The sequence below is a fragment of the Eulemur rufifrons genome, chromosome 30 (assembly GCF_041146395.1).
Source record: "Eulemur rufifrons isolate Redbay chromosome 30, OSU_ERuf_1, whole genome shotgun sequence".
Lineage (NCBI taxonomy): Eukaryota > Metazoa > Chordata > Mammalia > Primates > Lemuridae > Eulemur > Eulemur rufifrons.
The window spans coordinates 67591075-67618868 of record NC_091012.1 but is presented as its reverse complement, the minus strand read 5'-3'; the positions used below and the strand labels follow the sequence as shown (position 1 = coordinate 67618868).

The window sequence follows — 27794 nt, the reverse complement described above, 5'->3', positions numbered from 1 at the left end:
GTGCTAAAAAGCCAAGGTGTATGACCAACATCACTTGGCCTCCAAGGCAATGATACATAGTGGAAAAAGTACAGGCTTCAGAATCACAGATCGGAGTGGGGAATGCAGGCAAGGGATCTAACATTTATTTAGGAGCACTCTATAGTCAGACAGTGTGGTAAAATTAATTATATTAGACTTGAGTAATGTCTAGGATGTATTTTGTAATCACTAGGGTAACCACTACATGACTAGTAATAGAATGTATAATTAACAAGGTAAGAGAGAAAATGGATTATAAGGAATCATTAAGCAATCCAAAAGAGGGCAAGAGAAAAGAGAAAAAACATAAAACAGGCAGAATAAATAGAAAGCAAATAGTAAGATGGTAGACTTAAGCCTCAAAATATACCAAATATACTATATGTAATACATATTATAAGTAAAGAGCCTAAACATTCCAATTAAAAGACTGGATTTTAAAAAAAAAACTATATGTTCCTTAGAAGAGAGTCACCTGTAAAATAAATCTACAGAAGGATGAAAGTAAAGGAATGGAAAAAGATATGCTATGCAAATATTAACAAAAGAAAGCTGATGTAGTTATATTAATATCAGATAAAGTAGATTTTAAAGTAATAAGTCATAGTAAAGACAAAAAGGGACATTTCATAATGATGAAAGAATCAATTCACCAAGAAGATAAAATAATTATAAATTTGCATGCATCTAATAATATAGTTTTTAATAATAGAGCTCAACATTATGTTCGTGAGATTCATCCATTTGGTTACATGCGGTAATAGTTTGTTCATTATTATTGTTGTATGGTATTTCATTGTATAAATATATCAAGTGATGTTTAACAGACTTTTCTCAGTATTGATAAAATAATAAGATAAAAATAAGAATATAAAATATTTGAATAGCACAATTAATTATCTTAACATAATTAACAAATATAGAATCTTGCACTCTAAAACTGCAGAATACACTTTCTTTTTAGGTACAAATGGAACTCTCACAGTTCAATAATAAGAAAACAAACAACCAAATTTAAAATTATGGGCAAAAGATTACAATAGGCACATCTATTAGAGTGGGTTAAAAAGCGACAAAATCAAGTGCAGGTGAGGATTGGGGCAACTGGAACTGTCATATAAGTCTCATGGGAGTGTAAAATGGTACAGCCACTTCAGAAAACAGTTTTTAATACAATTATACATACTCTTTTCATATGGCCCAACAATCCCACTCCTAAGTTTTTACCCAAGAGAAATAAAAACATAGGTCAACACAAAGACTTCTATGCATCACTGATCATCCCCTAAGAGCACATTTAGGAATAACATTAATCGGGTGGCGGGCAGATGTGGGGGGGAGGGAATGGGTGTATACAAACATAATGAGTGTGATGCGCACTGTCTAGGGGATGGACACGCTTGAAGCTCTGACTGGGGGCGGGGTTCGGGGGCAAGGGCAATATACGTAACCTAAACCTTTGTACCCCCATAATATGCTGAAAGAAATAAAAAAGACTTCTATGTAAATATTCATAGCAGCTTCTTTGGTAATTGGCCTAACCCAGAAACAACCCAAATGTCCATCAACAAGTGAATGAATACACTGTGCTACATATGTGCAGTGGAATACTACTCAGAAATAAAAAGGACCAAACTAATAATACAAGCAACAACATGGATGAGTCCAAAGCAGTATGTTCAATGAAATTTAGACATAAAAGGCTGATTTTATTTATGACATTCTAAGAAGAACAAAACTATAGGGACAGACATAAGATCAGTGGTTTCTAAGGGCTGAGGTTGAGGAGAGAGGGTGGCTACACAGTGCACAAGGGAACTTTGTGGGGTGATAAAAATATTCTATATCTTAATTGTGGTGTGGTTATATGACTGCATACAGTTGTCAAAACCCATTAAACTTTACAACTAAAAAACACTAAAAGTAACCTAAAAAAGTGAATCTTACAGTGTGTAAATTATACATCAATAAACCTGATTTTTATGTCTTTTTTTATTTCAAAATATTAAAGGGGTACAAATGTTTTTGTTACATTAATAACTTTTTTTTTCAATGAATAACTTTTATAATGCTTAAGTCAGGTCTATTAGTGTGCCCATGGCCCAAATACTGTTCATTGTACATGTTAGGTAGGTTTTTACCCCTCTTCTCCTTCCCCCTTCCTACTTCTTGATTTCCAATGATTTTACTTCCCTCTGTGCCCATGTGTGCCCATTGATTAGTTCCAAATTATTAGAGAGTACATGTGGTGCTTGTTGTTCCATTCCTGAGATACTTCACTTAGGATAATGGTCTCCACTTCCATCCAAATTGATGTAAAAGACACTAATTCATTTCTTTTTATGGCCGAGTAGTACTACATGGTATATATACATATATACCACATTTTTTTAATCCACTCATGAATTGATGTACACTTATGTTGATTCCACATCTTTGCGATTGTGAATTATGTGCAATAAACATTTGAGTGCAATAAGCCTGATTTAAAAAAAACAATCCTGAGAATTTGAAAAAGACTAGAAATAAACCATCTAAGTATCTATCTCAAGAAGCTAGAAAAAATCCTAGCCAAAAAAATTAAACTGGATTAAGATGGTGATGGTATAATTCTCTTTTGTAAAGTTATTTCATGTATCAATACTTCAGTACTTTTTATTACTGAGCAGCATCCTACTGTATACATGTGCAACAAATTGTCCATTCTCCAGTTGTTTTAGGCTGTTTCATGAATAAAGCTGATATAAACATTCATGTGCAAGTCTTCGTGTAAATATGTTTTCATTTTTCTTGGCTAAATAGTACAAGTACAATTGTTGGGTCATATGGTAAGTGAATGTTAAATTTTGTAAGAAACTGAGAAAGATTTCTTTAAAGTGGCTGTACCATTTTACATCCATGATGGCAATGTATTGCTGTTCTGATTTCTCCACATTCTCACCAATATTTGGTGGTGTTAGTTGTTTAGATTTTAGCCATTCTGGTGTAATCTCATTGTGGTTTTTATTTGCATTTCCCTTATTACTAAAGATGTCGAAGACTGGATGTCTTCCTTTTTGAAGTGTCCACTCAAGTTTGTGCTCCCCTTTACACTGGGTCTTCTTTTTATTTTTTCTATTTTTTTGAGACAAAGTCTCGCTCTGTTGCCCGGGCTAGAGTGCCGTGGCATCAGCCTAGCTCACAGCAACCTCAAACTCCTGGGCTCAAGCAATTCTTCTGTCTCAGCCTCCCGAGTAGTTGGGACTACAGGCATGCACCACCATGCCCGGCTAATTTTTTCTATGTATATTTTTAGTTGTCCAGCTAATTTCTTTTCTCGAACTCCTGAGCTCAAACAATCCACCCGCCTCGGTCTCCCAGAATGCTAGGATTACAGGCATGAGCCACCATGCCTGGCCTTTACTGTTGATTTGTAGGAGTTCTTTATATACAAGTCCTTTGTTGGATATGTGTACTGTATATATATTTATTCTAAGTCTGTAACTTATCCATTCATTTTGTTAATAATGTCTATGGATGAACAGAAAATTTAAATTTTGATAACGTCTAATTTATCAAATTTCTCTTTTATTATTAATGCTTTTTGTGCCCTGTCTGAGGCATTTTGCCTACCTCAAGGTCATGAAGATATTCCCCTGTGTTTTATGCTAGAAACGTTATGGCTTTGACTTTCAGTTTGCTAGGAACACAGAAGAGGCATTGGTCCCTCTGAAACAGGTTTTCTGGAACAGACTGTCAGATTTGGAGGTAATAGACAGTGGAAATTAAAACTTGTTGTTTGGTACCTGCAAAAGAACAAAGTTATCAGGGCTGACAAAAGGAGGTGAAATAAAAATAGAATGCATAACCTCCAGACCACTATCGGTAAAATAAATTGATCCAACACAAAGCAAGGGGAAAAATGAACAAAAAAGCATGGTAAATAGAAAATGCAAAGGCAGATGACAGAAATAAATCTAAATAATATCATAATCACAATGTGAATTGGTTAAATTCACTTAAAAAAAGATAGAGACTCAGATTGTGTTAAAAATAAAAACAAAAATGCATCTCAATATTATATTAAACAAGAAGATGGAAAAGGGTAAATGAGGTGAAAACTAATACAAAGAAAGCAGAGCAGGGTGCAGTGGCTCATGCTTGTAATCCCAGCACTTTGGGAGGAGGAGGCAGGAGGGTCACTTGAGGCCAGGAGTTCAAGACCAGCCTGGGTAACATAGCAAGACTGCATATATACAAAAAATAAATAAATAATAAAAAAAGAAAGCAGAAGCTGCATTATTAATACGACAGACTAGAATTTCTGACAGAAAGTCCTAAAAGGGACAAAGAGGGATATTTAATATTAATAAGTATGGTTATATTACCTAGAAAATATAACACATAATCTTTTAAATAATTAATGATGCAGCTTCAAAATATGCAATTCAAGAAATGATATAAATATATGGAAAAATTGTTACATCTATAATCATAGCTGGAAGGCTTAGTGAACCTCTTTCAGTAATCCACAGATTAGCAAGTATATAGAGGATTTGAATTCCACCATCAACGAGCTTTAACTAATCTCTCTAATATGAACAACTTTGTACAAAACAGAAAATAAAATTCTTTTCAAATACACTTGGTTTTTAAAAGTTGCCATGCATCAGAACATGCTCATTCAGCAGTTAAATCCCGACCACTTTCTTTTTTTAAAAAGTAGAAAGAATAATCATAGGGGTCACATTTATTATTCATCATTTATTTATTCAGCAAATATTTATTGACTGCCTACTATGTTCCAGGCCTTGTTTCAGGTACTGAAAATGTGGTGGCAAATAAGAAACAATGTCTCTGTTCCCAAGGAGTTTACATCCTAAGGAAAGGAATCAAATAATACATAAATAAATAAGCAAGTGATAAGTCCTGTAATGCAGCTGTCCCCAACCTTTTTCACGCCAGGGACTGGTTTCAGGTTTCATGGAAGATAATTTTTCCACGGACGGGGGTGGGAGGTGGGGGTGGAGCTCAGGCAGTGATGGGAGCATGGGGAGCAGCTGTAAATACAGATGAAGGTTTGCTTGCTCTCCTGCTGCTCACCTCCTGCTCTGTGCCCCCCTCCCACCAGTTCCTAAGAAGACAATTTTTCTTTTTTTCTTTTTTCTTTTTACTTTTTATCAGGAATTTAAAAAAAATTTATTTCAGGGGTACAAATGTTTAGTTATGTATATTGCCTTTGCCCCACCCGAGTCAGACCTTCAAGCATGTCCATCCCCCAGAGGGTGCACACCGCACCCATTAGATGTGAATATACCTATCCCTCCTCCCCACTCCCATCTGCCCAATACCCGATAAATGTTATTACTATATATGCACTTAGGTGTTGATCAGTTAATACCAATTTGATGGTGAGTACATGTGGTGCTTGTTTTTCCATTCTTCCATATTTCACTTAGTAGAATGGTCTCCAGTTCCATCCAGGTTGTTACAAAAGGTAATAGTTCACCATTTTTCACATCCAAGTACTAATATCAGGCCTGACCCTGCTTAGCTTCCGAGATCAGATGAGATCGGGTGCGTTCAGGGTGGTATGGCCGTAGACTAGTTCATCATTTTTTATGGCTGAGTAATACTCCATGGTATACATATACCACATTTTATTAATCCATTCATGTATTGATGGCCACTTGGGTTTTTCCCACATCTTTGCAATTGTGAATTGTGCTGCTATAAACATTCGAGTACAGATGTCTTTTTTTATAGAATGTCTTTTTTCCTTTTGAGTAGATGCCCAGTAATGGGATCGCTGGATCAAATGGTAGTCTTACTTGTATCTCTTTGAGGTATCTCCATATTGCTTTCCACAGAGGTTGTACTAGTTTGTGGTCCCAAGGAAGACAATTTTTCCATGGAAGGTGGCCAGAGGAGGTGGACCCCTGCAGCCAAGTCCCTAATAGGCCACCACACCAGTAGCAGTCCACGGCCTGGGGGTTGGCAACTGCAGCATAATGAAAATCAAACTGAATGATGCCCTAAAGGCTGCAGGTATATTTTAAATTGCCTGATTAAAGAAGGCTTTGAAGAGAAGGTGACACAGTATGATGAAATAAAATTAGGCATTACTACAAAAAGCCCCACCCAATCCAAAACGAAAAATGTGACTCTTCTAAATGACTCTTGGGTTAAAGAGGAAATAAAAATCATCACTTCAAATTTTGTAGACGAGAATGAAAATGAGGACACCAGATGTAAAACCCGTGGTATCACGTTAGAATTATCAAGAGGTTCACTTATACATGTACATGAAAACAAGGAAGACAGCAAGAGGGGGTATAGCTCAGGGACAGAGCATTTGATTGAAAGCAAAGAAGACTTAAGATAAATGAACTAAGCACTCAACTCAAAGTCAAAGAAAAAGAACAATAAACTGAATCCTAAGAAAACAGAAGAAAGGAAAAAAATAAAGGAAAAAATAAAAGAAGAAAAAGCAAGAAACAAAAATAACTCATAGTACAATTGACTGATACAACTTAAACTCATTATTTGAGAAAAAAATCTTGGCAACTCTGATTAAAAAAGAAATAATAAACAACATTAGGAATTATAATTATAGATATGGAAGACAATTGGAAAAAAATAAGAAAATACAAGTCACAGTTTTATACCATTTTATTTGAAATTCCAGGCAAAATGGATCATATATTAACAAAATACAAGTAATCAAAATTGGTTAAAGAAGAAGTAGAAAACCTGAATAGACTAATAACCAATACAGAATGTCAAGAGATACTTAAGGGCCAGGCTCGGTGGCTCACGCCTGTAATCCTAGCACTGTGGGAGGATAGCTTGGGATCAGGAGTTCGAGACCAGCCTGAGCAAGAGCCAGACCTCATTTCTTCTAAAAAAAAAAAAAAGAAAAAAGAAAAAAAAATTAAAAAAAGAGAAAGAGGCCAGGCACGGTGGCTCACACCTGTAATCCTAGCACTCTGGGAGGCCAAGGTGGGTGGATCCTTTGAGCTCAGGAGTTCGAGACCAGCCTGAGCAAGAGTGAGACCCCATCTCTACTTAAAATAGAAAGAAATTAGCCAAACAACTAAAAATAGAAAAAATTAGTTGGGCATGGTGGTGGGTGCCTGTAGTCCCAGCTACTCCAGAGGCGGAGGCAGGAGGATCGCTTGAGCCCAGGAGTTTGAGGTTGCTGTGAGCTAGGCTGCCTCCACGGCACTCTAGCTCAGGCAACAGAGCGAGACTCTGTCTCAAAAAAAAAAAAAAAAAAAAAAAAAAAAAAAAAACCCTGGAAAAGGATGGTGCACGAAAAAAGAAAACTGTAAACTGATCTCATCAATGAACACATGCAAAAAATGTAAAATCAAATATTAACAAATTGAAATCCAGCAGTATATTAAAAAATAGTCAATACCATGTGGGGTTTATCCCAAGAATTCAAACATGGTCCAATATTTAAATATTTTTATTATAATCCACCATATTAAAATCATATTAAAACTATGATCACTTCAATAGGTACCATAAAGGCATTTGTTAAAATTAAACATCCATCCCTGATAACAACTCTCTCTCTCTCTCTTTTTTTTTTTTTTAGACAGAGTCTCACTCTGTTGCCCGGGCTAGAGTACCGTGGCGTCAGCCTAGCTCACAGCAACCTCAAACTCCTGAGCTCAAGCGATCCTCCTGCCTCAGCCTCCTGAGTAGCTGGGACTACAGGCATGCACCACCATGCCCGGCTAATTTTTTTCTATATATATTTTTAGTTGTCCATATAATTTCTTTCTATTTTTAGTAGAGATGGGGTCTCGCTCTTGCTCAGGCTGGTCTCGAATTCCTGAGCTCAAAGGATCCACCCACTTTGGCCTCCCAGAGTGCTAGGATTACAGGCATGAGCCACCATGCCAGGCCCCTGATAACAACTCTTTAGCATTCTAGGAATAGAGGAAATTTCCTTAACTTGGCAAAGGGTTTGTTCAGGACATGTATAGGAACTTGAGGAAACACTAAAAACATTCCCACTATAGTCAGGAGCTAGCCTCTGACTATAAGGATGTCTGTTATCACCTTTACTATTCAACATTATTCTAGAGTTCCTGTTCCCTGCAATAAGACAAAAAGAATAAATGAACAGTATAAAATATCAGAATGGAAAAATACTAAACTGTCATTTACAGGCAATATAAATGTCTCTCTAGAAAATCAGAGAGAATCAACTGACAAACTTTTATTTATTTATTTTTTTCCAAAAAGCATTCTTAAGCAGAAGAACTTTTATAACTAATAATAAAGATTCATTAGGATGTCCTGATATAAGATCAACATTCAGATATTGTAGCTTTGTCTTGCACCAGCAATACACAACTGTAAAATGGATTAGAAGAAGCTTCTGTGTTAGAATGTAGGAAAGACATCACTTCACAAAATCTCTCCTAATACTTAACAAATTGCATAAAAAAATGAAATAAAAAAAAGCAGAAGAGTGGAGGTAATCATTAGCAACCAAACATGGAAAGAGGCACATTCCAGTGACATGAACTTCAAAATGTAGCGGTCAAGTAAACAGGAGATTCCAGAGCTTAGCACTGTGGTGCAGTGGGGCCAGGCTCTTAACCTTGTCCCCATTTCTCAGAAGCCATGTAAGATAAAGCAAGCAAAAGATAAGAACCTAAACAAGAAGAAAGCATGCCACAAAAAACAGAAAGACATTTCCAACTAGTACTTTAAGCCATAGAACAACTTAATGAGAATATGAACTTAATAAAACAAGAGCTCAAAGATGAGATATTAAAACAACAGAATTAGATAAAAAGGCAGATTGCAAGCTAAAGAACCCATCAGGACCAAATAGCATCATCATAGAAGCAATAAATTATAAGCAGCATGAAACAGGAAAAATGTGGCTAAAACTTGAATTATGGACAGAGGAAAGGCTTGAGATAATCACATTGACTGGAGATCAAAAATAAAAAATTAAAGTAAATAACTATATATATACATATGTATGTATACACACACGTATTTTTTTTTTTTTTGAGACAGAGTCTCACTGTTGCCTGGGTTAGAGTTCCGTGTCGTCAGCCTAGCTCACAGCAAACTCAAACTCCTGGGCTCAAGCGATCCTTCTGCCTCAGCCTCCCAAATAGCTGGGACTACAGGCATGTGCCGCCATGCCCAGCTAATTTTTTCTATATATATATTTTAGCTGTCCACATAATTTCTTTCTATTTTTTAGTAGAGACAGGGTCTCGCTCTTGCTCAGGCTGGTCTCAAACTCCTGAGATCAAACAATCCTCCAGCCTCGGCCTCCCAGAGTGCTAGATTACAGGCATGAGCCACCGTGCCTGGCCGATAAATCAGCTTTTTAAATGTGTTGGGAAGTAATGTACTGTTATATGAATGGTGCTGGGAATTGGCTACACATTTGAATATGTGTATGTAATAACCTACAAGCCATTCACGAAAAAGTTAATGTATTTGACCACATCAAAATGTAAAAATTCTGAATATCAAAAATACCATAAAATTAAGATATTAGTGACAGATTGGGAGAAGATATGTGCAACCTATATAACAGAAAAATAACTAATATACCCAAATGTATAAGGAACTGCAAATCAGTGAGAAAAATACAGCAGAATAGTAAAATATTCAAAGGATGTTAACAAGTAATTCTCAGAGAGGAAATGCAAATGGCTAATCAGCATATGAAATAATGCTCAAGATAATATATATTTAGGAAAATGCAAATTAATAGAACAATCTGATCTTTTTTTTTTTTTTGCTTCTGATATTGGCACTAATTACTAAAAAAAGAGGGGCCCTGACTTAGGATGGTTGAACCTACAATGTTTTGACTTTACAGTGGTGCTAAAGCAATACACATTCAATAGAAACCATACTTCAAGTAGCCATACAACCATTCCCTTTTCCACTTTCAGTATTCAATCCATTACATGAAATATTCAACACTTTATTATAAAATGGCTTTGTATTAGATGATTTTGTCCTACTGTGGGCTACTGTAAGTGTTCCAAGCATGTTTAGGTAGGCTCGGCTAAGCTATGATATTTGGTATGCTAGGTGTATTAAATGCATTTTTGACTTAATGGTGTTTCCAATTTATAATGGGCTTATTGGGACATAACCCCATTGTAAGTAAGTCAAGAAGCATCTGTGTGCATGAGAGTGTGGGGAAATAGAACCCGTCATATGTTTGATGGGGATGTAAATTGGTCCATCCTTATTCGAGGGCAGTTTGGCGGTATATGCATTAACTATATAAACTCTCATTTCCTTCTTTTGGCAGTATCAAATGTTTAAAATCTCACATCTGTAGCTGAAACAATTCTATTTATAACAGGATATCCTAAAACAACTTTCATCTGTGGGCAAACCTATATGTACCAGGTTGTTCATTGCAGCTGTCAATGGAAAAAAGCCAAACTCTGTAAAATCATTTTAAAGAGATTAATTCCGAGCCAAATTTGAGGACCATGACCCGGAGCCACACCCAAGAAGCCTTGAGCAAGTGGACTCGCTGTGGCTGGGTTACAGTTTGGTTTTACACATTTCAGGGAGACAGGGGTTACAGGTAAAGTCATAAATGAATACGTGGGAGGCATACATTGGTTTGGCCCGAAAAGGTGGACCATCTCGAAGCGGGGGCTTACAAGTTACAGGTGGGTTTAAACATTCTTTGACTTGTAACTGGTTAAAGACAGGAAGCTTAATCTAAAGGCTTGGAATGTTTTAAGATCAGGAGGGCTGTTTATCAGGGACAAGCCACGGACATAGATTTGTTGTGTAAATTGAGGACCTGCAGGTTTGCCTTGCATATCTTTAGGCCTGTTAATGGGTTACAAAGGATGTCTCCAAGAAGGGAGGGGGACAGGATGAGGCAAGTCTGACCTTCCTCCTCCTGGCAGGCAATTTAGTTTCAGGCTATCCCCTTGGCCAAGAGGGGGTCCATTCAGTCAGCCAGTGGGGGGTGAGCCTTAAGATTTTGTTTTAGTTCACAGGACTAATTTGTAATAATCTAAAACTCTTGCAAGTCATTAATAAAATTATAAACTCAATAGAATAATGCACCAAAAGACATAAACAGATTTGTTCACAGAAAAGAAATACAAATGATTGATAAACATATGAAAAGATGCTCAACTTAACAAAATGCAAATTGAAATAACCATGCCTTACCATGTTTTAGCTGTAAGTTTGTCAAAATTTAGAAATTTGATAATATTGTTGACTGATTTATCAGAAAATAGGCACTCCCACACTGTTGGAGGCAGATATTGATGCAACCTTAATATGGAGGGCAATTTGGCAAAATCTATTAAATGATAAGTATAATATTCCACAAATCCTTTGACCCAGTAATTCCATTTCTTGGAATTTAGCCAACATATATATCTACACAGCTCCACAAAGATATATATATATATATATATATACATACATATATATATACTGGGATATTTTTTTCAATGCTTGTAAGAGTTTAAAAAAAAACATAAAGCAACATAAAATGACCATCAATAGGGGAGAGATTAAATAAACTATGTTAGATTTATACAATACAACTGATAAAAAGAAGAGTTAGGTCTATGTATCCTGATGGAAAGATAAATTGGGGCATTTTATTATTTGCTGTTTATTTTCTGTAATTACATACAAATTTCACAAGGATACATTCTAGTATAACATTCAAACCCAGAAAAAGAATTAGTACCACATTAACTCCACTGTCCTCATCCAGATCACAGTTACCTCCCCATTGTTAAAAATTTGATATGTTATATCCCTGTCTATACATTACATACACGTACATGTCTTATTAAAATAAATAAATGGGATCATAATTAACATACTGTTTTCCAACTTGGTTTTTTTTCCAATTAAAATTATGTCTCCGGGAGCTCTACATACCAGTACATTTAAAGCTGCTTCATTCTTTTTTAACTACTGCATATTATTTTATAGTTTGGTTATGCTAGTTTTTACTCAACACTCCCCACCCCCAGTTGATGAACATAAAACTGTTCTGGGGCTTGGGCTAATAAAAACAAGGCTGTGTGAACTAAAACAAAATCTTAAGGCTCACCCCCCACTGGCTGACTGAATGGACCCCCTCTTGGCCAAGGGGATAGCCTGAAACTAAATTGCCTGCCAGGAGGAGGAAGGTCAGACTTGCCTCATCCTGTCCCCCTCCCTTCTTGGGGACATCCTTTGTAACCCATTAACAGGCCTAAAGATATGCAAGGCAAACCTGCAGGTCCTCAATTTACACAACAAATCTATGTCCGTGGCTTGTGCCTGATAAACAGCCCTCCTGATCTTAAAACATTCCAAGCCTTTAGATTAAGCTTCCTGTCTTTAACCAGTTACAAGTCAAAGAATGTTTAAACCCACCTGTAACTTGTAAGCCCCCGCTTCGAGATGGGCCACCTTTTCGGGCCAAACCAATGTATGCCTCCCACGTATTCATTTATGACTTTACCTGTAACCCCTGTCTCCCTGAAATGTGTAAAACCAAACTGTAACCCAGCCACAGCGAGTCCACTTGCTCAAGGCTTCTTAGGTGTGGCTCTGGGTCATGGTCCTCAAATTTGGCTCGGAATTAATCTCTTTAAAATGATTTTACAAAGTTTGGCTTCTTTTCCGTTAGCAGCCCTTTGACATCCAATGCTTATTTTTTTTTTTAACTTTGCCGAAGTTTTAAATTTTCATGTCATTAATTTAGCCATCTTTTCCTTTGGTGGCAAAAGTAAGTTTGTCACAGGCAATTGAGTTCTGAAAAGCCATTAGTAAGGTTGTATGGTGCTACAGGTTCCCTGGCTCACCTCCTGAAAGGGCCTCTTCCACACAAGGGCCCCTCATGGCAGGGGGGAGGGCGGCCTCCCGCCAGGGTGTCATATTTCAGTGTTCTAAGAAAGAGGCTGCCTGGAGCGTCTATATTTAGAATATGACTCCCGAACAGGGACAGGTGGATGTCTGGGGATTAATTTCTGCATACTTTGTCCCTGAGTTCTGGGATTATTCTCAGGGGCTTGTACAGGCTGTGCAGTGAAGTTGTCACAGAAGGCAGGGAATGAGGCCTCTTTTTCCTGGTAACTGCTTGAAATCTTGTACATTGTCCTTCCATTAGTGGGGGAAAATGACAAAGACATCAGGAATGATGCAGTGATTCAAAGTCACCCACAGACCCTCACCACCATCTCCACTGGAAACGTTGAACACTTACGACTACTAGGGTGACATAGGGTACATGAATGGCAGACACCAGAGAGATCTCACCAGTGTCATGATGGAATGAAAATTCCACCTCCTAAGCCCCCTTTCTATCCACGAGATGGCAGTTGGTCCTTTAATGGGTGTGGGGAGACTGATTTGATTACATGCTTATGTAAAATACAAATAAAGCCCCTTGAATGGGAAACAGGTTACTGGTTTGTAAGGCACTGGGTTCATCAGGAGTTGGGTCTTCATTAAATTAACCAGGAGTCATCAATGAAGGTCTCAGACACTTGACAAAAGATGGGAAGTTCAGCCAGAACTTCAACAGGTTATAAATCACTTGTGTAAAATTGTCAAGATTAGAAAACTGAATGCCTTTAAAAGATTAATTTATAGATCACATTGAAAAACGTGCAGGCTTTGTTTGGGACTATTTTGTATTTAAAATGTCAATAATTACCAGTCTGTTTTGAAAGCTGGGAAATAGTTGACAGTAACTAGAAAACATTTTTTAGTGTGGCACAAAATAATGTCAACGAATGAATCTTTTGTTATTTTTACAACCTGAGTATTTTTTTTTACGTCAAATGAAATGGCTATACTGCATTTTCCGATTACAAAAAAAAAAAAAAAAAGAGAGAGAATGCGATGTTAAAAAAAAGGAACATATAAAAGAAAGTTAAGGCTCTACTTGCATTCTCTGCTTTCCTTCCCAACACCTCCTTCCACAGCCCGTTTGGTGCAGGCGCTGTACTTAGGGAGGGAAGGTTGTGCAGGGGGTGGTTAGGGAGCGTTGGTCTTACAGCCTAAGAGGGAAAGAAAGGATTCTTCAAAGCAGCAGCAGAAAAGGCCACAGCCAAGGCCTGGGAGTGGGTGGGGGGGTACAGACCCTCCCTGGTAACCAGAGATGGGTAAACTCCAACTGCAAGGCGATGATGCCACTTGTGAGCCCTCAGATTGGAGGGGATGGAGATGAGTGACAGGGCAGCGTGCGCTGGGGCTCTGCGCACAGACGGGAGGAGGGGGGTGTCTGTGCGTGTGGAGGTGCGCGGTGGGAGGGGGTCCTGTTGACTGGCGGCTGGCCAGCCGGGGTGGTGGGGAGGAGGGCGAGCTTGGCGGTGACGCGCGGCCCTCACGTGACCTGGAGCTGCAGAACGACGCAGTCTTCAGTGCAGTCGTCATTCGCGTCTGGCTACCAGCTCCCCGCTGCCCTGCGCTCGGCGGGCTGGCATCGGGCCCGGGGAAAGCGGAGCAGGTAAGGGCTCCGGGGCCCGCACAGTGGCCAGGGTGACAGGCAGCAGCTTGGCGACCCCGGGGGCGGGTACGAGCGTGGGGTGGGTATATGCTGGCTCAAGTTTGAGGTACCTTCGCCTCTTGATTCTCCCGAACCCCCCTGCCCCCGCCTACATCTGTGCAGGGGAACCGTGAGCTTTGACAGGGCGACTGGTGGGGAGAGTGCCTCCAGAGGGAAATACAGAGATTGAGATGCTCATCCTCGATAACTCTAATCACTGATCGCACATGTCCGCTCGCTTCCTGCTCATTTCAGTGGAAGGGATGCGCCACGGTGGCGTTTGCAGAGAAAATGGTGGGCCTTAGTGGCAGGACAGCGGGGTTGGTAGGGGTGGTGTCTCGGATTGTGGGGAGCGACGTTTGACCACCGGGTTCCTGAATCCAGAAAGGCGAGTATTGGGATCTGTGGCCTGGGTGCTGGTCCAACACTCAGTGCTTTACTCTTTCCTGTCTGTTGGACAGTAGTTTGGTGTGGCACTGTTTGTGGCGAAGAGAAAGGAAGAAGGAGAGAAAACTGCACTGGATCTATGGAGGTTAGTGTGAGCACGGGCACTGTAAACCAGGGGAGTTCTATATGAATTCTATGGCAGGAACTTAGGCGCCTCTGTCTGATCGGGATGTGGGGTGGGGCTAGCTAGAGGACTTTCCCTAAACTGCGTTTACTTACCAAGCTTAGAACTTTTAACTTAAATTGTATGTTGAAGACCAATAATGACAGCAAACTTTTCTATGGATGCTTTTGTTTGCACTTCAGATAATGAGAAAATATAAATTGTTGTATCAAAGAATATTACTTTTTTTTTTTAGTCTTTGGTGGGGAAAGATAGTGATTTGGTGGAAGCAGCAGCCTTCCCCTACCTACCCCTTGTTTCTTTTGCTGGAGACTCCTATAGATGGGTTTAAGGGGAAGCAGATGGCAGTAGGCTATGACTCTAGAATGGAATCTGGGGGCTCCCATCTTTTCCGCCATCCTCCAGTTTTCCAGATCCCCTCACCCATCTGACCATCTTAGCAAAGGAAATGGTGGACTTTTGGGGAAAGTTGTAGAACTCTACAGGTGATTTTAAAATAATTTGCCTATCTCTCGCCTTTTACTTTTCCTGCTTCCCTTTTCCACCCTTCCCATTTCAGTGCTGGGGATGCCGTTGGTTCTGCCTGCTGGGGAATGGGTCTTTAAGTCTAGAAAGGCAGGTACAGAGACCCATGTTTAGATGCTAGGATGTCACAAGTTCTCAACGTTTACCCTCCCCTTTTCTCTGTCTGTTCCCAGGTCTTCCCCTAGGCCTAGAGTAGGGCTGCTTACCACTGGAAGCAAGGGAAAGAGGAAGAGGCTGGCCTGGGACCATGGAGGTTGGTGTGAAAGGGAGCAGTGCCTGGGGATGACAAGAGAGGGTGGGCATAGCAGGTGGCTGAGACTTGAGAGGGTCCCATGGAGGGCACTTCTGCCTCCCCTACACTCTGAAAGATTTCCTCAGTGCTGCTATGCCCCCTATTGATTTCAGCGCGGAAAAGGGTAGGACTACTGGGGTGGGCTGGAGTGTGACTCTGAGGACAAGACTTGATAGGGGGCACTGTGAGATGGGACACATTAGTAAACTGAACCTGAGCCCTGGCATGGCAGGCATTGGGGTCAGAGATCAGGGTGCTTGTCTGTTCTATCATGGACACGGTCTCCATTAACTCATGTTTGTTTACTTGTCAATAGATCTGCCTGTATGTCTGCTGCAGGGCTTGAGATCACTGGAAGCAAAGAAACAAGGAAGAAATTGCTCCTGATCAGTATAGACTGGTAAGAGGGTGAGGCCTGCCTGGGTAGACCTCCAGGGTGGGTTAGTGGAGACCAGCATGCATCCAGTAAACGCCAGTGTCCAGTCTGGAGGCTCCTCAGCCTCTCCCTTTCCCAGCCACCTTTCCTACCATCCCCAATCACTTAAACAACACCCTTACCTTAATTCTGATACAGGGAAAAGAGTGTGACAGCACCTGGGGGAATGGGGTGAACTGAGGTGGGTAGAGAGGTAGTTTGCTAATAATATGTTCCATCAAGAACAAACTCTCCACTGCCAACTTTTCCTCCATCTGTCTATCTGTCTCTAGGTCCAAAGATCTCATGAGTTTATATATCTACTTTAGGATTTATCACCAAGCCAGAGAAGGAAAGAGGAGAGAACTTCCTTAGATCATTACAGGTTGGTATGAGGGTGGGGCCCTGTGGAGTGCTGACCAGTGTAGACCCAGTAAAAATCAAAGTCTAGGGCTTCTTTTTCTCTCGCATTCCTTGTTAGCCCTCCTATCATCCTTCCCACTGTTCATTTGTTGTATGGAAATGTGTATGGAAGTACCTTGGGGAAAAATTGTTGGGCATTGGGGAAGATGGGGAGAAGATGAAATTAGAGGGATGGAGAGTTTGCTAATCATTCTCTTCTCCCACCAAGCACACGATTCTACCCTTTCTGTCCCTCTGTGTATCTATATGTATGATGCAACAGAATTAGAAAAGAAATTTTAGTCCATTTCCTTCTCCCACTTCTAGGTTCATCTCCAGTGGCAGCTGCAGTGGCCTTTGAGAGGCTGAAGACCAACGCCCTTACAGGTGTATGCCAAGACCTACCACCCTCTTTCCCCAGCCCGAGTGAGCCCTACTGTACCTTGTTCGTGCCTTCAGCAGGGGTGATTACATGGGCCGCATTCAGGAAGTGGGCTGGGTGACGGCAGGACTGGTGATCTGCGCTGGTACCTGCTACTACATTTACAAAGTAACCAGGGGAAGAGACCAGAGTGTGAGGAGACTTGCCAGAAATGGGTCCAGAGTCAAGATGGAGACTGTGGTTGGGGTACAGAATCAGGCCTTGGCCATCAGTGAAGCCATGGCTGGATCACAGATTGAGACTAGACCCAAGACCAAGACTGGAGCAGAAACTGGAGCAGGAGGTGGGCCTGGGGCTGAAGTAGAAACCAAGGTCACTGCTATAGCTAGACCCAAAGCCAACTCTCAGGCCAAGGCAATGGCCGGAGGAGAGGCAGAGGTCCAATCTGAGGCCAAAGTTGTGTCCGGAACACTGGTTATGACAGAGGCAGTCACTCTGATTGAGGCCGAGGCCGAGGCCGAAGCCAGGGAAGTGGCCCTGAAAGAAGCAGTGACCCAAACTGATGTGGAGGCTGGGAGATTAGTCAAGAAAGAGGCAGTGACTCAGACCAAAGCAAAATCTTGGGCACTGGATGCCAAGGATGAGGCCAAGAAAGAAGCAATGACCCAGACCAAAGCTGAAGCTCATATATTGGCTGAAAAAGAGACAGAGATTAACAGAGTAATGGTGACACAGAGTGAGACCTTGGCAGTGACCAGGGAAGTGGCCAAGATGGAGGCCATGAACAAGACTGGAATTGTGGCTGAGACCAAGGCAAGAGCTCTGGAAGAGACTGTGAGTGTGCCTAAGACTCAGTCTGAGGCCAGGCCTGGTGCCACAGTTGATGCTAGGGGAAATCCCAATGGCATGTCCAGGGAGGTAGCTGGAGTGGACATGAAGTCCTATGCACAGTCTCAGGCTGTGGCCAAGATCCAGGGTGATAACATGGCTGGTGCTGGGGTTGAGGACAAGGGAAATTTCAAAACCATGTCTGGGGAAGACATGAGGGCTTCTGCTCAGTCTCAAATTGTTGCCAAGACCCAGGATTTTGCCACACTTTGGGCAAGGGTTGATGCCTGGGGTAATGCCAATGCCATGTGTGAGGTGGGGGCAGGGGCAGATATGAGAGCTTGTATACAACCTCAGACTGTGGCCAGGAAACAAGCTGAGGTGATATCTAGTGCCAAGGTTAATGGCAGGGGAAATACCAATGTCATATTGAAGGCCATGACTGGAGCTGACACGTGGGCTGCTGTTCATTCTCAAGCTGTAGCCAGTGCTCAGTCTGAGGCCATACCTGATGCCAGGGTTAAGGGTAGATCCAATCCCAATGCCATTTCTAAAGCAGGGGCCAGGGCAAACTCGAGGGCTAATTCCCAGGCTGAGGCCTTGCCTGATGCCAGGGATAAGAGCAGAGGCAATCCCAATATCATGGCTAAGGCAGAGGCTGGCACAGACATGTTGTCCTGTACACATCCTCAGCCTGTGGCCAGTGTCCAGGCTGATAGCTTGCCTGATGGCCAAATTAAGGCAAAGGGCCATGCCAACACCATGTCTAAGGAAGGAGCTGGGACAGACACAAGGGCACAGCCTCAGGTTATGGCCCAGAGCCAGGGTGAAGCCTTAACTAATATGAAAGGTAAGGCTAGGGGTAAAGCCAAAGCCAAGTGTAAAGCAGGGATTGGGACAGACATGAAAACCTGTGTACAGCCTCAGGCTGGGGCCAAGACCCAAGTTGAAGCCTTGCCTGATTGCAAGGTTGATGGTAGGGGTGATCTTAATGCCATTTCTAGAGCAGGGGCTAAGGCAGACCAGAAGGCCTGTGGTCTGCCCCAGGTTGTGACCAGTTCCCAGGGTGAGGCCTTGCCTGGCAGCAAGAATAGAGTCAAAGGCAATCTCAAAGCTGTGCCTACAGCAGAGACTGGGGCAGGTATAACAAGCTCTGCCCAGGTTGTGGCCAATTCCCAGGGTGAGGCCTTGCCTGGTACCAAGAATAAGATCAAGTGCAATTCCAATGCTGTGTCTAAGGCAGAGTCTGGGGCAGATACAGCAGGCTTTGCCCAGCCCCAGACTGTGGCCCATTCACAGGGTGAGGCCTTGGCTGGTGCCAAGAATAAGGTCAAGGGCAATCGCAGTGCTGTGCCTAAGGTAGGGGCTGGGGCAGATACAACAGATTCTGCCCAGCCCCAAGCTATATCCAGTTCTCAGAGTGAGGCCTTGCTTGGTGCTAAGAATAAGGTCAAGGGTGATCTAAATGCTATGTCTAAGGCAGAGGCTGGGGCAGGTACAATGGGCTCTGCCCAGCCCCAGGCTGTGGCCACGTCCCAGGGTGAGGCCTTGCTTGGTGCCAAGAGTAAGGTCAAAGGCAATCCCAATGCTATGTCTAAGGCAGAGACTGGGATGAGTGCAGTGGGCTCTGCCCAGCCTCAGGCTATGGCCAAGTCCCAGAATGAGGCCTTGCTTGGTGCTAGGAGTAAGGTCAAGGGCAATTCCAATGCCATGTCTAAGGCAGAAGCTGGAGGAGGCACAATGGGCTCTGCCCAGCCCCAGGTTGTAGCCAATTCTCAGGGTGAGGCCTTGCCTGGTGCCAAGAACAAGGTCAGGGGCAGTCCCAATGCTCTGTCTAAGGCAGAGGCTGGAGCAAATACAATGGGTTCTGCCCAGCCCCAGGCTGTGACTAATTCCCAGAGTGAGAACTTGCTTGGTGCCAGGAGTAAGGTCAGGGGCAATCTCAATGCTGTGCCTAAAGCAGGGGCTGGGGCAGGTAAAAGGCACTCTGCCCAGACCCAGGTTGTAGCCAGTTCCCAGGGTAAGACCTTGCCTGGGGCAAGGGACAGGGCTATGCCCAGTTCTGAGGCAGAAGCCACAGCAGAAGATGAGGTCTATGCAAAGCCTGGTGCTGAGACTGTGCCTACTTCTGAGAGTGAGGGTGGGTCAAGCACTCAGGCCTGTAGAAAGACTCAGCCTAACATCCATGACTACTACTGGAATGGGATTGGTGTTGAGGATTGGATTGCTTCTGAGCGGTGGATCAAATTTAGGTTTCAGGCCATGGATGGAGACTGGGAGAATAGTGTGTCCTGGGCTGATGATGAGAATGAAGCCGATATTGGGTCCTGGAGTGGGGCTAATGATAAGGCTGATATTGTTGGGTCCTGGCCTGTGGCTTGTGATGAGGCTAGTGTTAAGTCCTGGGCTGGGGCTAGGGCTGAGAATGAGGTTGGTATTGGGTCCTGGGCTGGAGCTGGGGACCAGGCCAGTGGAGGGATCTGGGTTGGGGGTCAGTCTAGTGAGGGGTCCTGGGCTGGGGACAAGGCCAGTGGGAGCACCTGGACAGTGGCTGAGGGCAAGGCTATTGGAGTGTCCTGGACTGGGGCTGAGAACCAGGCTTGTGGAGGGTCTTGGGCTGTCTCTGGGAATCAGGCCATTGGAGAGCTCTGGGCTGGGGGTCAGGCCAGTGAGGGGTCCTGGCCTGGGGGCCAGGCTAGTGGGGTGTCCTGGGCTGGGGAAGGGGCCATTGGGGGGTCCTGGACTGGGGCTGAGAACCAGGACAGTGGGGCATCTTGGGCTGGGGCTGAGGCTGGGAATATATATAGTGTTGGATACTGGGCTGGGGCTGTGGACCAGACCAATGGATTGTCCTGGGCTGGGACTGGTGATCAGTCTGGTAATGGGTCCAAGCCTCAATTTGAGGATCAGGCCAGTGACAAAGGGTCCTGGACTGGGGCTGTTGGCCAGGCCAGTAGAGGGTGCAGGTTGGGGCCTGAGGACCAGTCCAGTAGTGGGTCCTGGGCTGACATTGCAGACCAAGCTAGTGGAGGGTCCAGGCTGGGGCCTGTAGATCAGTCTGGTGGTGGGTCCTGGGCTGAGGCTGGGGACCCAGCCATAGGAGGGTCCTGGAATGAGACTGGTGATCAGTCTGGTGGTGGGTCCAAGTCTAGATTTGAGAATCAGGCCAGTGAAGGAGGATCTTGGGTTGGAGCTGTTGGACAGGCTGGTGGAGGGTCCAAGTTGGGGCCTGAGGATCAGTCCAGTGGAAGGTCCTGGGCTAACTCTGGGGACCAAATCAATGGAGGGTTCTTGGTTGCAGCTGTGGACCAGGCCAGTGGAGGGTCCTGGGCTGGGGCTGGCCCTGGGGATCCAACTAATGGTGGGGCAAAGCCTATATTTGAGGATCAAGCCAGTGGTGGAGGGTCTTGGGCTGATGCTGGGGACCAGACTGCTGGAGGATCTAGGCTGGGGCCCAGGGAGCAGTCTAGTGGAGATTCCTGGGCTGGCACTAGGGACCAGGCCAGTGGATGGTTCTGTATTTACACTGGGAGTCAGACCAATGGAGGAGGGTCTTGGGGTGGGGCTGGTGGCCAGGATGTTGGAGTGTCTATGCCAGGGTCCATGGACCAATCCAGTGGTGGGTCCTGGGCTGGCACTGGGAGTCAGGTCAGTGGAGGGTCCTGGGCTGGGGCTAGGGCTGTGGATCAGGCTGGTGGCTGTTCCAAATCTGGATTTGAGGATCAGACCATTGGAGGAGGATTCTGGATTAGTGCTGGAGACCAAGCTTCTGGGGGGTCCAGGCCAGGGCCTGAGGATCAGTCCAGTGCAGGATATTCCTGGGGTGTGGATGGTGGCCAGCTCGTTGGAGGCTCTAGGCCAGGGCCTGCAGACCAGTCCAGTGGTGGGTCCTGGGCTGGCACTGGGAATCAGGCCAGTGGAATGTCCTGGGTTGGGCCTGGGGATCAAGCTGGTGGCTGTTCCAAACCTGAATTTGAGGATCAGACCTGTGGAGGAGGCTCCTGGGCTGGTTCTGCAGACCAAGGCAGTAGAGAACCCTGGGTTGTATCTAGGCCTGAGAATGAGGCGAGTGGAGAGTCTAGGCTAGAGCCTGAGGGCCAGGCCAGTGGAAGGTTCCAGGTTAGTTTTGAGGTAGAGGCCAATGAAGGATTCTGGTTTGGCCCTGGGGCTGAGGCCTGTATAGGGACTTGGTGTTGGACAGGGGAAGAGGCTATTATTTTGCCCAGGCTTGATATTAAGGAAAAGGTCAGTATTGAATCCAAATCAGGGGCTGGGGAAGAGACCGTTGTTAGTTCTAGGTCTGAGGCTGAGAACAAGGCGGTTATTGGCTCCTGGGTCAGACCTCAGGAGGCAGCTTATATGGGCTTCTGTGTAGGGGGTGAGGGAGGGGCTGAGGCAGGGGCCGAGGCAGGTGCCGAGGGAGGGGCTGAGGCAGGGGCCGAGGCAGGGGCCGAGCCAGGTGCCGAGGGAGGGGCTGAGGCAGGTGCCGAGGGAGAGGCTGAGGCAGGTGCCGAGGGAGGGGCTGAGGCAGGTGCCCAGGGAGAGGCTGAGGCAGGTGCCCAGGGAGAGGCTGAGGCAGGTGCCCAGGGAGAGGCTGAGGCAGGTGCTGAGGGAGGGGCTGAGGGAGGGGCAGAAGCTGAGGCAGGGGCTGAGGCAGAGGCTGAGGCAGGGGCTGAGGCAGAGGTTGAGGGAGAGGCTGAGGCAGAGGTTGAGGGAGAGGCTGAGGCTGGGGCTGAGGGACAGGCTGAGGCTGGGGCTGAGGGACAGGCTGAGGTGGGGGCTGAGGCAGAGGCTGAGTCTGGGGCTGAGGGAGAGGCTGAGGTGGGGGCTGAGGCGGGGGCTGAGGGAGGGGCTGAGGCCAGGATGGGGTTTTGGTCTTGGGATGGAGATGCAGCCACTATAGGGTCTAGGCTTGGGGCTGGGGAAGAGGCTGGTGTAGCATCCTGGACTTTGGCTTGGGATGTAGATGAGGATGAGCTAAGTAGAGAATCCAGCCCTGATATTGAGGAGATCAGTTTAAGGTCTTTGTTTTGGGCTGAGAGTGAGAACAGTAATGAGTTCAGATCCAAGAGTGAGAGAGATGTCAATTTTGAGTCTGGGGCTGGCGATGAGGCCAGCATCAAGGATAACTCTGAGGCTGCTGATGGAGTTGATATAAGTTCTTGGTTCTGTGCTGATTATGAAAACAGAATTGAGGACAAATCTGCACCTGAGGCTAAAGCCAAAAAGTCAGCTGAGTCAAAAGGCACATATCCATCCATGGTCCCTGGGGCAGGAATGGGGTTATGGGATGGAGCCATGATCTGGTCGGAAACAAAGTTTCCACACCAAATTGCGGCCAACTTCCTAGCTGAAGGTGATGTTAGAAAGCAAATAAGGCCTGGGGAGAAAATTCGGCACTGGTCCTGCCGCTGTAAACGCGAAGCCAATTTGGATCCACGGGATCTTGAAAAACTCATTTGCATGGTTGAGATGACTGAAAATCCTTCTGTTCATGAAATAGCCAATAATGCTCTATATAACAGTGCTGATTATCCTTATTCTCATGAAGTTGTTCGTAACGTAGGTGGAATCTCAGTTATTGAAAGCTTGCTCAATAATCCCCACCCCAGTGTTAGGCAGAAGGCTTTAAATGCACTGAATAACATCTCAGTGGCTGCTGAAAACCATAGGAAGGTTAAAACATACTTAAACCAAGTATGTGAAGACACCGTCACCTATCCCTTAAATTCAAATGTGCAGCTGGCTGGACTAAGATTGATAAGGCACCTGACTATTACCAGTGAATATCAGCATATGGTTACAAATTACATTTCAGAATTTCTTCGTTTGTTAACTCTGGGAAGTGGAGAAACTAAAGACCATGTTTTGGGAACGCTTTTGAATTTCTCTAAAAATCCATCTATGACAAAAGACTTGCTCATTGCCAATGCACCAACATCACTTATTAACATTTTTAGCAAGAAAGAGACAAAAGAGAATATTCTTAATGCTCTTTCACTATTTGAAAATATAAATTACCATTTTAAAAGAAGAGCAAAAGCATTTACCCAGGATAAATTCAGTAAAAATTCCCTTTATTTCCTATTCCAACGACCTAAAGCATGTGCCAAGAAACTTCGAGCCTTAGCAGCAGAATGCAATGATCCTGAGGTGAAAGAGAGAGTTGAGCTATTAATAAGTAAACTCTGATTGGCTGTATGTTCCCAAACAAATTTGAGTAATATTTTGGTTTTGTACCTGGAAGTAATGCACATTGTAAATTGCATTATGACTTCGAAACTGATGTTACCTATGATGGTCTATAGCTGGACCATTTACGAACACCAAATGAATTCAAACTTGTACTGAAAATACATGTGTTGATTTTTATCTTGTCTGGATTGAGATATTTTTAGTATGCTTCATGAGCAGGAACTGAACTGATTCTTCATAAGTAAGGTAACCTTTGGTCCTTTGTGTGGACTTATGTTTATACATTTAAGACTTTATTTTTATGTCATCAATAAAGTTGTGTCTTTTAAGCAGCAGAAAAAAAAAAGTCATTGTCCTTGTCCTTGAGTTTGGTCATTTGGTGTGCAGGATGGGTCTGAGCTGGGGTGGGGACAGGAGTGGTGACTGGAGATCGGAAAACCAGTTAGGAAGTGACCACAGTAGTCCAGGCATGAGATGATAAAGGTGTGAAATTTCACTGGTGGCCATGGGAACGGTAAGGAGAGGATGAAAGTGAGAGACCCTTTGAACCAATAAGTGCTGGGATCTATTCTGGAGACATACAGGGAGGGCCAATTTTATTTTAGGGACCTGGGGGCATTTGATAGAAAACCATCCTCTTTCTTGGCCAATTCTGATGTCTATGTAAGTGAATCAGACAGGTACTACTTTGAAATAATAAGAAAATGTAGTAGAAGAAAGAATAAGTTTTAGGGCTTATATCACGTTTCTTTTATAAGGTTGGTTAAGGTGGGACCTTTATGGAACCATCGAGTGTGCTGTTGGGATTCACATGGGAGAAGATCCCCCTCTCTCCCACCCCATAGTGTTGATGAGGGTGGTAAGAGTGTGGGGGGAGGGGCACTCTCAAACTGCTGGAGGGAGTGTACATTAGTACAATGTCCATTGGGATACAGGCTTCAGAAGCCTTCAAGATGTGCATACCCTTTGATCTCATAATTCCACTTGTAGAAATTTATCCTTAGGAAATAATCAGTTAGTCGGCTTGTACAAAGCTGTGCATCTTCAAACTGTTTTGAAGGGTGAAAAATTGTAAATGACCCAAGTGTTTCAAAATAGGCAGTTGGCTAAACAAATTAAGGAATGTCTATACATTTAGGTATTCTGCAGCTGTTGAAAATATTGATGGACATCTACATTTATTTACATGGAAAAATTCAGTGTATAATCTTAAGTGGGAAAAATAGGTGGCAAAACCGTATGCCATAGTTTTTACAGAGAAAAAGTATGTATCTAAATTATCTCTCTATATAAACTTTGGTGCATACTCTGAAAATCTTAATAGTTCTCTATATGTTTTAGGCTCATGGGTGATTTTTTTTCTTTTTTTTTTCCTTTTATTTTGTTTTTTTCCCTACAGAGGCTACGACTCCACAGATGGGAGGTTTTATCTTTTTTTTGACTCGTCCATATTTTTATGATATTTACATAGTAAACAGGGATTTCTTGCATAATTTACCAAAAAGGAAAAGTTTGGATTCAGGCTAGGCAGGCCTGTCAATAGTGTTTGAGGGACCTGGAGCAAAAATACAAATGGAGGTTCACATACTTATTTCTAAATATTCGGAAGATATAACTTAAAATTTTAAATAAATATTATTTAAATAAAGCTGTAAGCGTAAAAATTTAAATCTTATTAACTACTTTAAAAATAAGACTATTTATGATTCTAGCATGTGATGGCCACCAACTTTCCACTGTAAAAAAATGATATCATGCTCGGGGTGGATTCTGCCATCTGCTGCCCTGATCCCCCTGAGAATAAAGAGCTTATTATTTCAATTGCTAGGAGTGCTGCCAGTAGATAGATTTCAGCTGTCAGCCCTCTTCAGGAATTTCCTCAACTGAAGAGAGCCACCTCCTCCAAGGTCATACTCCCTTCCTGGGGGTACTTCACATCTAATGGCTGATGGATATAGCCTTCTTGCCCCAAATTGGGACAGCTTAACTTCTCCCTCTGTCCAATCCTGCTTCCTTCTTTTCCCTTCCACAGGTGTTGATTCCCTAATAAAAACCCTTCATGCTGAACTCTGTCTCTGAGTCTGCTCCCCGGGATGTCAACCTGCAACAGTTGGTACAAGAAGTGGTTCAAGAAAGCAAACATTGTGATGAAATTTTGGAGATGAATCACCTGCTGCCCAGCTGGCAATGAGGATCTCATCATTGGTGGTAGGTGGAGTAGATAGGCCTCTGGAACAAGGGGACAGAGGAATTGCTAAAGCTGTCATTGGTGGTGAACTGGGGTGGCATACAGGTAGAAGGGAGTGCATTAACTGATGCCATGTATCAGACCTTTGAGAAATATGTGGGAAATATTAACTATAAGGAAGGCCAGAAAATTGGGTTGCTATTGCTAAGCTTGATTGACCTCTAAAAAAGAATAATAAAAAGCTGAATTAAGTTAATCTATAATTAAAAACTACATTTGGAAGCCAGAGGACTTCATTCATAGCATATAAAGAGACTCTCATCTTTTCCAGGTAGAGGGTAGAGAAATCTAAGGACCAGACCCAGGACTTATTGAAAGCAAGCTTCAAAGAAAGTTGAAATTCCAACCAAGACAAGTCTTCTATGCCAAGCTCAGGACCCTTGTCAGGGAGGAATGGGACCCTGACACTTGGGATGGGGACATCTGGATTGATGTTCCTAAAAATCTTGTATCCCCAGCTTCTCCTGAGCCCCTTGAGCATTCAGAAGTGTCCCACTCCTCCCTATTAAGGGCTAGCATTCCACCTTGTTTGAACATACAGTGTCCTCTTCCCTGTAAGACAATATAAGTTTCCTTTGGAATCTGCTCCCACCTCCCATCCTGGTCACTAGGCCTATAGGTTAAGCCACAGCACAATCTAGCCGGTGATGTGCTTGGCCTAGTAAAGAAGGAAAGGGAATATACCAGCAAGGAGTTTCAGGACCTAACCTAGGCAGCCTATACTAGCAGATGCTGAGGGAGTAAGTATGGGACTGAATTCTGAAGAGCTTGATCAGGAGGGCTGGAATATAAAATTGAATATGAGAGAATTAATCAATTTGAGAGAGCTCTCCCAGCTTATAGGATTTAACACCCTGGCAAAGACCCCAGGAGCTGATGTGAACTCACTACTAGGATAGCTCCTTAAAGTATGGAAAAAACAATGGCCCACATTAAGTGAGGTGTAAATTCCAGAGTTGCCATAACAGATGGTGGAAAAGGGATTATCGACTCAGAGAAGTGGGAATGATAGAATACATATATTGTGTAAGGCTAGGAAATCCTCCAGAAGATTATATTCTGCAGGAGGACCAAAAGGACACACCACTTACCAAAGCTGTAAGGAATACACTGGTGAGAGGGACACCAGCATCACTAAGAAGTTCAGTAGTGGCTCTCCACTGCAGGCCAGGGCTCAGAGTAGGAGAGGATATTATAGAATGAGAATCACAGATAGAAATGGTGATGGCTCTGAAACAATAGAGGCAGGATGGCTGCACTTAATTCTCAGAAGTCAGGTGAATGCAAATACCTGCAGGGTCAGAGTGCCAGCAGGGAGGCCTGCCCTGCACAGAGCTATGAAGATGGTTAGTAGGAAACAGCGCCGCTGGTAGGTAGATGGTTAAGAGACAGTT

At 43.4% G+C, this 27794-nt stretch overlaps 1 protein-coding gene across 1 annotated transcript; it reads left to right on the top strand.

Annotated features, from left to right (window-relative positions):
• The first annotated feature begins 17204 nt into the window (after positions 1 to 17204).
• On the top strand, positions 17205 to 24149 carry ARMCX4 (armadillo repeat containing X-linked 4). The gene is made up of 3 exons (XM_069463608.1): positions 17205 to 21038; positions 21075 to 22440; positions 22807 to 24149. The coding sequence occupies exons 1-3, from the start codon at positions 17220 to 17222 to the stop codon at positions 24147 to 24149; spliced, it is 6528 nt and encodes a 2175-aa protein (XP_069319709.1). The 5' UTR covers positions 17205 to 17219.
• Positions 24150 to 27794: the final 3645 nt, after the last annotated feature.

Excerpts from the sequence above, each read along its gene's own strand:
- ARMCX4 (XM_069463608.1), top strand. The coding sequence starts at position 17,220 with ATGGGCCGCATTCAGGAAGTGGGCTGGGTGACGGCAGGACTGGTGATC. Across the intron at positions 21,039-21,074 it reads GTGGTGGGTCCTGGGCTGAG|ACTGGTGATCAGTCTGGTGG; the intron begins GCTGGGGACCCA and ends TCCTGGAATGAG. Across the intron at positions 22,441-22,806 it reads CGAGGGAGGGGCTGAGGCAG|GGGCTGAGGCCAGGATGGGG; the intron begins GTGCCGAGGGAG and ends GGGCTGAGGGAG.